The sequence below is a fragment of the Thamnophis sirtalis genome, unplaced genomic scaffold (genome assembly GCF_051295495.1).
Source record: "Thamnophis sirtalis isolate CommonGarterSnake01/CBP01778 unplaced genomic scaffold, rThaSir2_p1.2 scaffold_3, whole genome shotgun sequence".
Lineage (NCBI taxonomy): Eukaryota > Metazoa > Chordata > Lepidosauria > Squamata > Natricidae > Thamnophis > Thamnophis sirtalis.
Genome location: NW_028261383.1, coordinates 84,705,765 through 84,719,320, shown reverse-complemented (window position 1 = coordinate 84,719,320; position 13,556 = coordinate 84,705,765). Strand labels below are relative to the sequence as shown.

The following is a 13,556-nucleotide window of genomic DNA, read 5'->3' as shown; positions in this document are numbered from 1 at the left end:
AATCTTACGGGTGATCTTACGGTATATCATAGAGAGGCAAGGGTTAGAGTCCCGTCTCTTCCGGTGTCGCCCAGCGCTCCTTCCGGCAATGCTGCCGCGGCCTCGGCTTAGCGGCGCATTCGCTGCCGTCACTTTGGGCCTTAGATTAAGGTTTCGCTGTTACGTCCGAGCCGCCATGGCGAAGAGCAAGTTCGAATACGTCCGGGATTTCGAAGCGGAGGACAAATGTTTACCTAACTGCTGGATCGTGGTGCGGTTGGACGGACGCTGCTTCCACCGGTAAAGACATGCTTCAACCATTGGCGGCGGCGTGTGGAGTTAACAGGCTTGGTTGCCCGGCGACCGCCCGACCAATAGGAGCGAGGGTCATCGCCGAGATCGGTGGCGCCAGTTCAAAGTGAAATCTGTGTCGCCGTTTGGCTTCCCCGACTTCACCTTGGGGTACCGTTTCCCAGCCGTCGCCGGCTGCAGATACTGGACTTTTGTTCCCAGAATTCATCAGTTCATACGGGCATTGCTAGGGATTCTGGGAATTGAAGTTCACACATTTGAAAGTTACCAAGTGTTTGTTGAATGCTGCAAATTTGGGGGTAACTGCGCTTGCATCAGTGGTGGGATTCAAAAATGTTTACTACTGGTTCGGTGGGTGTGGCTTGGTTGGGTGTGGCAGTATAGTATAGTCTTTATTGTCATTGTACAAAACAAATACAACGAAATTGGTTTCAACCTCACTGGTGCAAAATTATAGCGGAAAAGAAAAAGAAAAAAGTAGTCATATGTTTCCTCGTGTGCATGAAATGATTGTGGTTGTGTTTAAGAGTCTGACAGTCATGGGAAGGATACTGTAAAATCCCCATTTCCTCCGAGTCAGCTTGGACTGGCAGAGAATAGATGGGGGCAAGGCCAGTCAGAGGCAGTATTTACAGTTTCTCCGAACTACTCAAAATTTCCACTACCAGTTCTCCAGAACTGGTTGGAACCTGTTGAATACCACCTCTGGCTTGCATGTATATTTAATACCATAACTGATCTTTGGTAATGGGCTTTTATTGGACCTAGAAACATGAGTCAAATCTTAACAAATATTCTTTTATTTTAATTACATTTGTAATTTTGGGGAAGAATCCTTTCTCTGTAGTTGTTCCTTGCCCACGCCAAAACATCAGATGCCATTATCCAGAGTTCAAAACAATATTAGCATCCAAGGTGAAAGCATTGAATGCAGTTGACCTCTTGCAAGGAGTGCAAAGCTATTTTATATTCGGGTAATATTCTACACGCCTAGTTTTAGAATTTTAAAGTTTTACTTTCCTAATAATTTTTCACTTCCTAATTGATATTTTTTATTGGCAAATTACTACTCTTCTAAAATGGCATTGGTTTAGCTGTTTAATGACTATCTTCTAACAGTTTATAATGACAATAAAACATTATGTAAAATGAGACGGAGTGCAGCTTAAATGTTTTTCATATCCTAATTCTGCAATAATTTGGAAGAACTGTCAATGCTTTGTTTTAAAAGAATAAAACAATATATTGTATTTGTACAGATGGCATGCATTCATCATGCTCCAAATGTTCTCTGGAAAAGCTCTGATTTTACTAGTTTCCAAGGAGGTCATTAGTTTGGATGTTGATATGATTAAGAGGAGGTGTGCTTATAATATAGAGGCTTCAACTGAAAAACATTTTCTTCAAGCACCTGCTCTGTTAACTTCTTAAGACAGTTGACAGATATGCACCAAATGTGTTAATTTCAGATGGAAAGATACCTGGAAGCCAAAGCATATAGGGATTTATGAGTGAAATCCAGCACTTAGAATTGCACTCAGAAACCTATGGGCAACCAATGCAGGACCCATAGTGTGTTACATGGCTGCTGTGATTTTGATTTTCCAGCGAATAGGCTACTACATTTTTCACCAACTCCAGGGTACTTTAAAAAACAGCCCCCATGTAAAGCACACTGCAAAGACTGTTACTAAGGTCTATTGTTCCAAGTACAGCTGCAACTAAATGGGCAAAGCCCCTATCATAGCCTCTACCAAAACTTCAGTATTTGTAACACAGGAGACTTATTTAAAGAGATACGACAAATCAAGTGTTTTTAATTATATGCTTTTCATTTTGAAGCTTTGCTGATCAGCATGATTTTAAGAAACCTAATGATGATTGTGCTCTTAATTTGATGAACAAGTGTGCCCAAGCAGTGATGGAAGAGATGGGAGAAATTGTCATTGCCTATGGACAAAGTGATGAATACAGCTTTGTTTTCAAAAAGGATACCAACTTGTTTAAGAGAAGGGCAAGGTATTTACTTTTACAGTTTCTCCCATCCCAATATACCGTATGTTGACACCCTTTACAAATAAGCTTTAATATAACAATTTGATTACTTTTGATTTTATGATACTAGCAGCTTTACCATATATCTCCATTCTTAGAAACATCAATACACGTAGTGAGAAAAGGACACATACACAAACACACAGAGACATCTGTGCACATTGATGGCCATTAAATGTTATCGGCAAGGTATTTTTAACTTTCACATATGTCACTCTTAAAAGTCATTTAACTGTATGAAATCTTCCAAAAATAGATGATGGCCTCATAATGTGCTTGTTCATTTCATATTCTTGTTTAATAAGATACAGAATTGTTTAACTTTAGTCTTTCAATTGCACAGAGATTGTGTAATATTGGATTATAGTTTATTTAGCACATGAAGGCCTTATAGCAATGTGAGCTGCTGTGTTACTTTCAGTTACTTAAGTTAAGTCTTGTGTTATACCAAACATTATTTCTGAAGAACTTTATTTGATGACAAATTGTTTAATTCATTTATAGTAAAATGCAGAAATATATTAAATATCAGTTTAATACAATAGACTAAAACATTTTAAAATATGCTTTCTATATAATTCATAAATAAGAATTGCCCTTTACATTGTATTACGAGAGGTTAACTATGATAGAATCATAGATACTAACTGTCAATCTTGCCTAACATAAATTATATACATGACAAAATTAAACATGTTGGATCTGTACTTTATATTTAGCATATGCTTCGGGATTATAGAGCTAGTCATTACTCTTTTTCTAGAGAAATCTTACATATTTTGGAATTATGCTGTCAACATTTTGGATTCATAAAGTATGAGAATAATCTTACAAATAAGCTATAAATTTTCCAGAGTGGGTTTGCAGGATGGTCCAGAGATGGTATTATCACAGCCAATTGGCCTTGAGACTGGGTTGAAGTTAAAGCCACGCCTCTGGGCTCCTCTCCTCTGACTCCAGTTTCAATCCAGTCTGGCCAAAGAGAGGTTGTAAATTCTTGACTCCTGATCTGATTCAACTTTTCTGGACCATCCTCGACTCAACTTGCTTCCTTCTCACAAGGAGACCCTTCCTTCACTTCCCAGTAAGTCCCTGCTATTAGTTGTGGTTTTTCCAGCTATTCGAGGGTTAAATCTCAGGGTTTGGAGGCTCCAGTGGCTGGGTCGTTGTCCTGGTCACCGTGACCACGTGGAGCCCTGAGAGGGCAGATCGGCACTGGTGGGGGCTAAAGGGCTCTGGTTTCCAGCTCGACAGCCCAGAAGCCTAAAAGGAGAGCGTGCCTTGCTGCAGCAGCAGCAGGAAGCCCCAGGAGCAGCAGAGGCGGCTGGGAAGCAGCGCGGCAGCAGCAGACTCTCTGAGAAGCCCCAGCAACCCCCAAACGCACCTCGGTGGTGTTTTAAAATTCGGGGTGCACAACGAAAGGAGTGAGGACCTTGGCATTCTAGCTGCGGAGGTGGGGGTGAGGAGCGAATTGCAGGAAGCACGAGGAGTGGTCGTAAGTAGTTGCGTGATGGAAGGTAGATCCCCTCCCCCCCATGTCACCTGGGGAGGGGACTTCCACCAGGCAGAGTCCCACTGCCTCTTCCAGGAGGCTTAAAGCCTCGGCTGACACTCGCCCTTCCTGTGCCAGCCATAGAGACAAAGCTAGGAGGCACAGGGCCTTGATGAGAACTTTCTCCAGGGCAGAGAGGTGCAGAACTTGCCGGTTCCGGCCAGCATCATGGCCAACTCCACTAGGAGCGTGGCCAGCTCAGCGGCCTGGGCCTCCCAGGCCCCTATAGAAGACATCTGCAGGGCAGTGACGTGGGCATCCCCGTCACCCTTCATCCGGCACTACAGGCTGGATGCCTTCGCATCTTCCGATGCAGCATTCGGCTGCAGGATCCTGCAACAGGTCCTGTCGGATCAGTGAGGGCCCACCCTTGGGACCAAACTTGGGTATGTTCCATCTCTGGACCATCCTGCAAACCCACTCTGGAAAATGACAGTTGGTCTTACCTGAACTGTTATTTTAAGAGGTGTTTGCAGGATGGGCCAGTTCCCACCCTAAGTTAGATAGACAGTATTGGGGGTGGAGCTGTCTCCTTTGTGACTTGTTTTCAGGATCTTGGGAGCGCATACTGCATTGAAACTGGAGTCAGCGGAGAGGAGTCCAGAGGCGTGGCTTCAGCTTCAACCCAGTCTCGAGGCCAATTGGCTGTGATAATACCATCTCTGGACCATCTCTGGACCATCCTGCAAACACCTCTTAAAATAACAATTCAGATAAGACCAACTGTCATTTTTGGAAAGAATTCCTCAAATAATGAACAAGGCACACATTCTTGTATTTATATAGGCTAGTTGACTCTTGTGTTGGTTATATTAAAAAGTTATGTTTTCTCTCCCTTTTTTCTCACAAGTAAATTAATGACTCTCGTGGTGGCCAAGTTTGCATCCAGCTATGTTTTCTATTGGAAGGATTATTTTAAGGACAAGTCCCTTTTGTATCCACCAGGATTTGATGGACGTATTGTGTTGTATCCCAATGACCAAAATCTAAAAGATTATCTCTGTTGGCGACAAGCTGATTGTAAGTATTGCAGGAGTGAGATGGAAGTTATAGAATGCTAATTTTTACGAATATGTATTTAATCCCATTTTCTGCTAAAAAACATTAAAAGTAAAAACACCAAAAATTAGGGTGGACTTATTATTGGGCTGAGTCATGTTTTTGGAGAAACACAGTATAAAAAACAATAATAGTTGTAGTAATAATTATAACACAACTTCTAAAGCCAATCTTATAGTATTGCTGATGATTTTTTCACTTGGTATCATTAGGTCATATCAATAACCTCTATAATACGGTATTTTGGACTCTTGTGCAGAAAAGTGGCCTGACACCAGTACAAGCCCAAGAAAGACTTAAGGTTTGAAACATTATTTCAAATATTTTAGCCTAAGGAGCACATTGTACCTACCTTGTGTTATTTCCAGAAGCATATATAATGTTCAAAGTATTTTTAATATTGGAACAGATGTATCTGTGCATTTGTCTTGTATTCCAAGTTTTATTTTACATTTGCTGTTTTTGCTGGAATGCTTGTTTAAATGGATTGGATTTGGTTTCTGGTGGGAAGGTTATAAACCTATAAAGAATTGGCTATTATTTAGAAAAGATGTAAGTATAGCAAGTGATCAACTTCAGATAAAACAGAAAATAAAAAAGAGAAAGACTTCATTTATTTATTTAGCATATGGCATATCATACATGAATTAGCAGTATAAATTAACAGTAAATTAAATTAATTAAAAGAAAAAGTCTAAAAAGTTCCCTTTTTAATCTGGCTAATGCTAATTGGCAGGGAATCATCTACCTTGGGATTTTTTCCTCTAAATTATTACTTGGTTTAGTGGTTAAGGGGCCAGTCTAGAAAGCAGAAAACCATGAGTTCAAGTCCTGCCCTGGAAAGTCAGCTGGATGACTTTGGGCTAGTCACTCTCTCTCAGCCCAACTCACTTCACAGAGTTGTTGTGGGGAAAGTAGGAGGAAGAAGGTGTATTAGATATGTTTTCTGCCCTGGGCTATTTGTAAAATAAAGGTAGGAAATTAATAAATAAAAATAGAGTTGCAGGAGAACATTGATGACACAAAGCTCAATTCCCCTAGAAAAACAATGGTGTTTGTAAGCTGTAATTGGATTTGTTTTCTTCTGACTTTTCCAATTTTTAAGACCTTGAAATGTTATAAGAAATGTATATATTACATATTTTTCATTGCTCAACTTTAACTTTATCATTCAGGAAAGTTTGATTACTGATGAGCTTTAATTTCCTAAAGTTCATTTCCCATATGCAGAAGTTAGTGGGATGTAGCCTAGATTAGACACTTGAATGGGATCAATCATCCATCTGCTATTGATAATCTTAGCAAGGAGATCAAAAATAGTATTTTTCAAGATATTTTCTTTGCCATCATTCTAATCTATCATACCACTATGCACAAGCATATTCATGGACAATTATTTTTCTCGTCATAATATCAGATTTGAATCTGAAATAAGGATCTGATAACGTGGATTGTGTGGGGTGAACTATGTGAGTGTTTCAAGAATGTAACAGCCCTGAAAATCCCAAACTACCTTCCAGCCACAGAGTTAGGGAAATACAATGATTTCTCTGTGTGCTACTGGAGGTTTAACTAAGGACTCTGGCCATGTTATGTTTATTAGAATTACAAGTAAATAAAAATATCAACCTCTAGATCAGGGCAAAAAAATAATATATGTTATGGTGATAGAAGTATAAATAGCTATTAAGAGAAGACCGGGCACATGACATTTTTTTGCTGCTAGGCAAATAATAGTTTCCCAATTGCAGAAAGTTTACAAGCTAAAAATAAATGTTTGTGTGTGCATTTACCCCCATGAATTGAGTCCACAAAAGAAACTAATAGACTGAAATTGCTGGTTTTGCAAATGTTTGTTATAGAATAAAAATACTAAATTTTTAAATATTAAATTTGCCTTTTACAATCTGGTACCCTTTTGATGTGTTAGATCTCAGAATTATATGTATATGTATGCAGTCAGGAAGTTATAGTATGATCACATTTGTAGGCCACCCAATTGGGAGAAAAGTATATTATATTATTTCACCAACTTTTTGCCTACTAATAATAATGATGGCATTTTAATCACCTGTTAAAGAATGAAGTTTAAAGCATACCAGGCAGTAGCTATGAAATAATGCTATTTTCTTTCTGGGGAGAATGTGTGTTTAGAAGTGTGGTGGGTTCCTTTTTGTTCAAATACATGCTGAACTCCTAAATGAAGAGCAATATTTATTTATTACATTTGAAATTGTTAGAATTCTCCGAGGTTCATATAAAATGCTCTTTTTTCCTTCAGGGAACCCTTGCAAATGACAAGAATGAGATTTTGTTTTCTGAATTCAATATTAACTACAACAAAGAACCTGAAATATATAGGAAAGGAACTGTTTTAATATGGAAGAAGGTAAGTCATACTCTTGTTTGTCTTTAAAATGACACCAAAGCATATTTTAAGTAAGTAATTATACAAAATATTTTAAGATAATAAAGTGATTTTTTACAAGGCCCATCTGTGCTGAATTACCAAAGAGATCTGTCGCATCAGTTGATTATGCTTTTGCATGATGAAGTTACTGAAGGAATTATTCCTATACTAGACGACTAGAAGTGTTGTTTTCATCATCAGCCATTCAGTTGTGCCCGACCACGGACACTCTAGGATTAGCACTGTCCATGTTCCTCTGTCTTGCACTGCTCCTTTAGATCCTCCATGGTCATCCCGGTGACATCCATTATATGCCCAGTCAGTCGGTACTGGGGACCAGAAGCAAAATAGTGATAATTGTGGTTTGAAGTTTAGTTAAAGCTGGATCCTCACATATTAACTAACCCTGCTATTGAAGGTGGAAAAGTTTTTGGCTTATAAAGTCTCTATCCAGATTATCGGTCTATACATAAAATCAAATCATGTTCTTATCTCTACTGCTGAGTCCTTTAAAAAAAAATATCCTAAAGTAGAATATTGTATTAAATTTAATCTAGCCAAAATATTAGGCATTGCATTTTATAAATATCACTTTAGTGTTCAGTGAAATAAAGTTGAAAAAAAGAGGCAGATTTTATTGAATGTAGTAGTACTGAACATTTACACTGGAATACCCATCATTATGCTGTTCATATTTTGTGACATTATACTGATTTTATTACATTTATTTGCCACCCATCTCTTACACTGACTTTGGGCAGCTTACAGAATTATAAAAAAATAAAAAAGACAATATGAAATTATTAAGATTAAATAAGAAACAAAAAATCAAGGTAACATGGGGGTAGAAATATTTTACTTACCCAGTCGGTCACCTCACCATAGGGCACTCCTATTAATGCCCCGGCCGGCTAGCAGAGCCAGGTTTTGAGGCTTTTCTGGAAGACCAGGAATGTAGGGACCAATATTCCAAAAGGCAGGGATCACAAAGAAAAGGCTCTTTTCCTGGAACCAACCAACTGAAATTCTTTGGCAGATGAGATCTGGAATATGACTTCTGCTGGAGTAAGTGGGATGAGCCTGTCTCATTGGGATCAACGACTCCTCAGATACTCGACCCGGGGTTTAAAAGTAATGACCAACATCCTGAATTAGACCAGGAACTGATGTTGGCTGTGCTCTCAGTACTATTCCCAAGTTATTTTTTCATTATTATATTTTATATCTTTTCAACACTTAAGTATTCTATTGATAACATGCCACCTTATTTCAGCTTTCCTTCTTTAGCTCGCTTTTTGGTCATGAAAGACCACTATTTAGAGACATCTTCCTATGTATTGCCAATGTAACAAACAAAGCTTGAGTGCTTTTAGATGTTTGTATTTATACTTGAACTTTTTGTGTATCATCTACCATTATTTCCATACTGTATTTATTTAGTTGTTCACCCAGGGCTTTGACAAAGGAAAGTGAGATCCATCACTTCACCATGCTTCCCGTTTTTCATCTTTTAAAAAAAATGTGTTCTATTGTACAGACAGTTCTTGACTTACAACCATAGTTGGGACCAGAATCTCAGTTTTAAGCAAAGTGATTGTTAAATGAGATGCCCATGTGAATGCTTTGCTCAATGACCATAATCCCAGTACTCATGGTTGTGGTCATTAAGCGATCCCCTGGGTCATTAAGCCGAGTGAGATTGCTGTGTGGAAGAGAACTGCTCTGATGGCTGCAGAAATGAGGCTCACAACTTTGGGATCTGACTTCCTTTTCTGAAGCTCTGCATGGAGAGGAATGCCTTCAAAGGGCTACTGAAACAGCTCACACGGAATCTGACTGAATCTTCCATACTGAAGAGGATAGGGAAAGTTCCAAGTATCTATTTGTCTTCAATCAGATCTTCCTAGTGACATATCATACAGGTAGTCCTTGACTTGTGACCAGTTAAACCCACAATTTCTGCTGCTAAGTGAGACAGTTGTTAAGTGAATTTTGCCCCATTTTATGACCTTTCTTGCCACAGTTGTTAAGTAAATGACAGCAGTTAATAACATAGTTGTTAAGTGAATCTGGCTTCCCCATTGACTTTGCTTGTCAGAAGATGGCAAAAGATGATGCCAGGACACTGTAACCATCATAAATCTGTCAGTTGCCAAGCATCTGAATTTTGATCACGTGACCATGGGGATGCAAGTAAGTGAAAAAAGGTCATAGGTCACTTTTTCAGTTCCATTGTAACTTTGAACAATCATTAAATGAACGGTTGTAAGTCAAGGACTATCTGTAAAATATGATTCAGGAAAATGACATGTGCAGCTCCAATTACAGATAACCCTCAGCTTATGTCCACTTGTTCAGCAAGCATTCAGTTATTGCAGTGCTGAAAATATGGACGTACAACCAGTCCCTGAAATGTCATCTATTGGAATACCCCCATGTCATATGATTATGACCGAGGAAGCTACAATCATGATTGCCATTTGTGACTTTTCCTGCTAGTTTCCAACAAGCAAAGACAATGGGGAATCTGGCAGGGAAGGTCAGGGAAGGTCACACAGTCTCTGGCACCTCTCCCAGGCACTTCTCTGACTTGTGTGGCCTGCACTGGGTTTCCCAAACCCTTCCCCGACTCATATGTGGCCTGTGCTGGGCTTCTCAGATCCTCCTATAAATCTGACTCCCAAACTCCCACCGCTTAATAACCCATGCATCTGCCCTCACTAAGTGATGCAGTCAAATTGGAATTGGAATTGGAATTTATTGCACTTATATGCCGCCCTGCTTTACAATTTTACAATTACTATTTTATAAGTGCTATTGCTATTAGCCATAGCTTATCTGGCCTCTTGTGAAAGATGGAAATTCAATTATGGAACATCTTATAGGACACTGATTCCCCAGCCCTGCATAAGAATCTGAATACTGTGTGTATAGGAATTAGATCTTGATCTAATTAAGTATACAAATCAGCAAACTATAGTACGAAGTCATGGTATGGTTTTTTGCATTCCCCCAAGGCCCAAGCCAAAAGCAAGTAAACTTATTTTAAGTCTCCATGAAAGCCAAGCAATATTATTTCTCCCCCCCCCCCCCGCCCTATATTCTGCAGCCAGGCGCTATAAGGTGAAAATATAATAACACTCAGCATCCTCCACATTCAAGATGCTGATTCTTTTATTTTCATAGGAATTAATTCATTAGAACATGTTAAAGTTTTCTGAAGATTAAACACATTTTAATTTCCTTTTGCTACTATTGAAAATTATGTCATTAATGATTTGATGCCAGATTTGGGCAGTGTGGTTTTGGGAGTGAGGCAATTCCTTGAAGACTGCAAGAGAAGGTTGGGGTGGGAGGGGATGCTACCTATACCTGTTCCTAACTTAGCATTATGCATCAGTTTAGCCACTGCATGTCAAAAACATGTTGAAAAAGTCATTCTCTTCTGGATTAAGTAGAATGAAGATGCTTTGAACATGAAGTCTGCCATTTTACAGTGATAGTCCATTTACATAAAAGGGAAGCTTCACTTCAATACATTAAACACTACAACTCTAAAAGAATTAAATTTGAATCGATTTTAAAAAGTTCAATTATTAATATATTGTTTGTATTTCTATTCCTAGGTAGATGAGATCATTAAGAAAAAAATTACAACAGGGGAAACAGAAGAGAAGGAAATTGAACAAACCAGGATGAGAAACAGACCAATTCCTTTGCATTGTGATATTATTGGAAATGAATTTTGGGAACACAATCCTGAAATCTTGCTTGACAAGAGGTGACCTTTCCTATCTGCATTTTAGTCTGAACCTATTGGGTATAATTTATTTTACAAGGACTGCATCATGGTGGGGAAAAATGTAATCCTGTATTTTGTAATAGCCATTTTACTTGAATGAATGAATAAAACTCCAGGTATTGTTCATAAATAAATACTTTATTAAAATTACGAGTAAGCTGATAATAATCTTAAACTTTACACTGGAAAAGGCATGCCTTTAATTTCTTCTCTGGCCCTCAAAAGAACTCTACTGCTGTAGGTCTCATGAGATGCTAAGTTGCCCATTTAAAACTCTGAAAACATTTAAACTACTCCTTCAAATTAAATTCTATCATCAGGGAGCCAAGTTACAAATTATCCTAGTTGCTAATGTCTCTGGATTATATGAGTGATAAACAAAATACCCTGGCAAGTAGCAGAAAGTAATTAGGAAGTTTTCTCTCAAGTGTAAATTAGTTCCGGCCTTTTTGAAAGCTATGGAAACATAATTTCCCTCTGTAATCGAACATTTATTATTTGGACTCTCTCCTTGCTGCTTTTCGGATTATTAGACAAGGTCTCAGGTGGCCAACCAAGAGCAATAATGTTATTGTATAAGGGAGATAGCACAGCAGGGTGTGTTTGTAGGTCATGCTCTCATTTTGCTGCTGCCTGGGAAACTATCCAGTTCCTGCTGTTGAGAATTGTGGCAACCAACTTACTGAAAGTCTTGTATTGGGATGTGAAGTTCAAAGAGTTGTGTTACTCTTCTGCCTTTTCAAAGGCCCAGCTGCCCAGGAGCGAAAAAAGATAGAGGTTATGGGAACAAATGTGAGATTTGTGTAAAAATCGGCCTGGCTTCTCTGGTGGCTAGGTTTTATATAGAACTTTTTAAGGGGGTTCTTAATTGTTTGTTAATTTGCTCTAATAGGAAATAATTTAGAATAATAGATATTTAGCATCATTTTAAAGCCATTTGAAAAAAAAATTTTTTTTTTACTATAGTTAAGATAATGTTAAAAGGGTTAAAAGAAACTGGAGCAATGTGCATTCCAAAAATGGTGTGCTCAGCAATCCACAATACTTGTAGCGAGGATAGCAGGAATAATAGGCAAAGTATTGATAAAAGGAGGATTTTTGTATTCCTACTTTCCATAAAGTGCTCCAAGTTATTAGCAGCAACAATAAAAAAGCAGCTGTGTTTTCATAACACACTGAAGCAAAAACAAGCTGGCTACTTTTAGCCTAGTGGCTGTATGAACCAATTACTATTAGAAATTTAGAAGAAAAAAAAGAAAAATTTAGAAAAAAAATAAATTAATTTAAAATTAATCCGCCACTTTCTATAATTCAAAACAGAACTCTGCTGGATTTACAAACAAGTTATTTTAATCAAATTTTTCAGGATCCAATATGGGTCAATCACTGGGACCAGAGGCTTTGCCTTCTGAGCTTTCAAACTCATGCTAGAGCCCATCTTCAGGGAACTTCTCTGTAGCAAAGTGTGTCATATTTTGTTACACCAGCCATACTAAGAATCAGAAGATTGAATATACTTGATTCACTATCTATTTTAAAGTAATCAACATATAAGATATACAGCACATTATACATTTTACAGACGTAAATAAAAAATCCTAATTTCAAATGGTCTATTCCCTTGTGTTCATCCCTCATAATTCACCTTGCAGATGTTAATAGTTAGCCAAAACAATTATGAGGTAGAGTGGGGAAGGGAATCCTAGGCACAAGATATTCCTTGGTGCCTACTAATCAAGGCTGCTTTCTCCTCCCTATTTCTGTCAGACCAGGCTAAAACTTTTACTGTATGATCTTATGGGTGGTTATTTTCTAGAATTTGGATTTGATTGAGATAAATTTCTATAGAAATTGAATAAATAAATATTTTAAAAGATCATTCTTCCTTGCTTATTTAATATTCACACTCTTGCACAATCACTTTCTTGTTAACAGCTGAATGGATCACTTTGGACCTAACCTCTGAAAGTTGTAAGAATCAGTGTATCATATTCTGTTCAGTAAATCTGGCCTTGCGTCTCCACTATTTTAGTTCTTCCTGGATAGTTCAAATAGTCCTTAAGGCATCCTTATTGCTGTCAGCAAATGGCCTTCTTTTCTAAATGGGCTAAAAATAACTTTTAATAAATGTTTAGCACTGTAACTCTGTGAAAACTATCTACTGGCCTTTACTAATACATATATGCAAATGATTTATACAAGATGAGTGGCATATTATCATACAGTTATTTTCCATTTCTACATAGAATTGCCTGAAACAAGAAGCAAACTGGGAAAACAAATGTTTAATACTTGCTATTTTAATTGCTGCATTTAAAGAGACCCTTGCACTTAGAGACTCTTGTCCAGCTCAACTACTACTCACTATCCATGTAGTTGTTTAACAG

The 13,556-nt window shown here is 38.0% G+C and overlaps 1 protein-coding gene across 1 annotated transcript; it reads left to right on the top strand.

The window, feature by feature from the left end:
• Positions 1-53: 53 nt before the first annotated feature.
• On the top strand, positions 54-13,048 carry THG1L (tRNA-histidine guanylyltransferase 1 like). The gene is made up of 6 exons (XM_014070371.2): positions 54-279; positions 2,134-2,310; positions 4,749-4,918; positions 5,170-5,258; positions 7,239-7,346; positions 10,994-13,048. Exons 1-6 carry the CDS (start codon positions 89-91, stop codon positions 11,150-11,152), a joined length of 894 nt encoding a protein of 297 aa, XP_013925846.2. The 5' UTR covers positions 54-88; the 3' UTR covers positions 11,153-13,048.
• The last annotated feature ends 508 nt before the right edge of the window (positions 13,049-13,556 follow it).

Coding starts and splice junctions, on each gene's coding strand:
- THG1L (XM_014070371.2), top strand. CDS start 89: ATGCTGCCGCGGCCTCGGCTTAGCGGCGCATTCGCTGCCGTCACTTTG. Junction 2,311..4,748: donor TTGTTTAAGAGAAGGGCAAG/GTATTTACTTTT, acceptor TTTTCTCACAAG/TAAATTAATGACTCTCGTGG. Junction 7,347..10,993: donor CTGTTTTAATATGGAAGAAG/GTAAGTCATACT, acceptor TTCTATTCCTAG/GTAGATGAGATCATTAAGAA.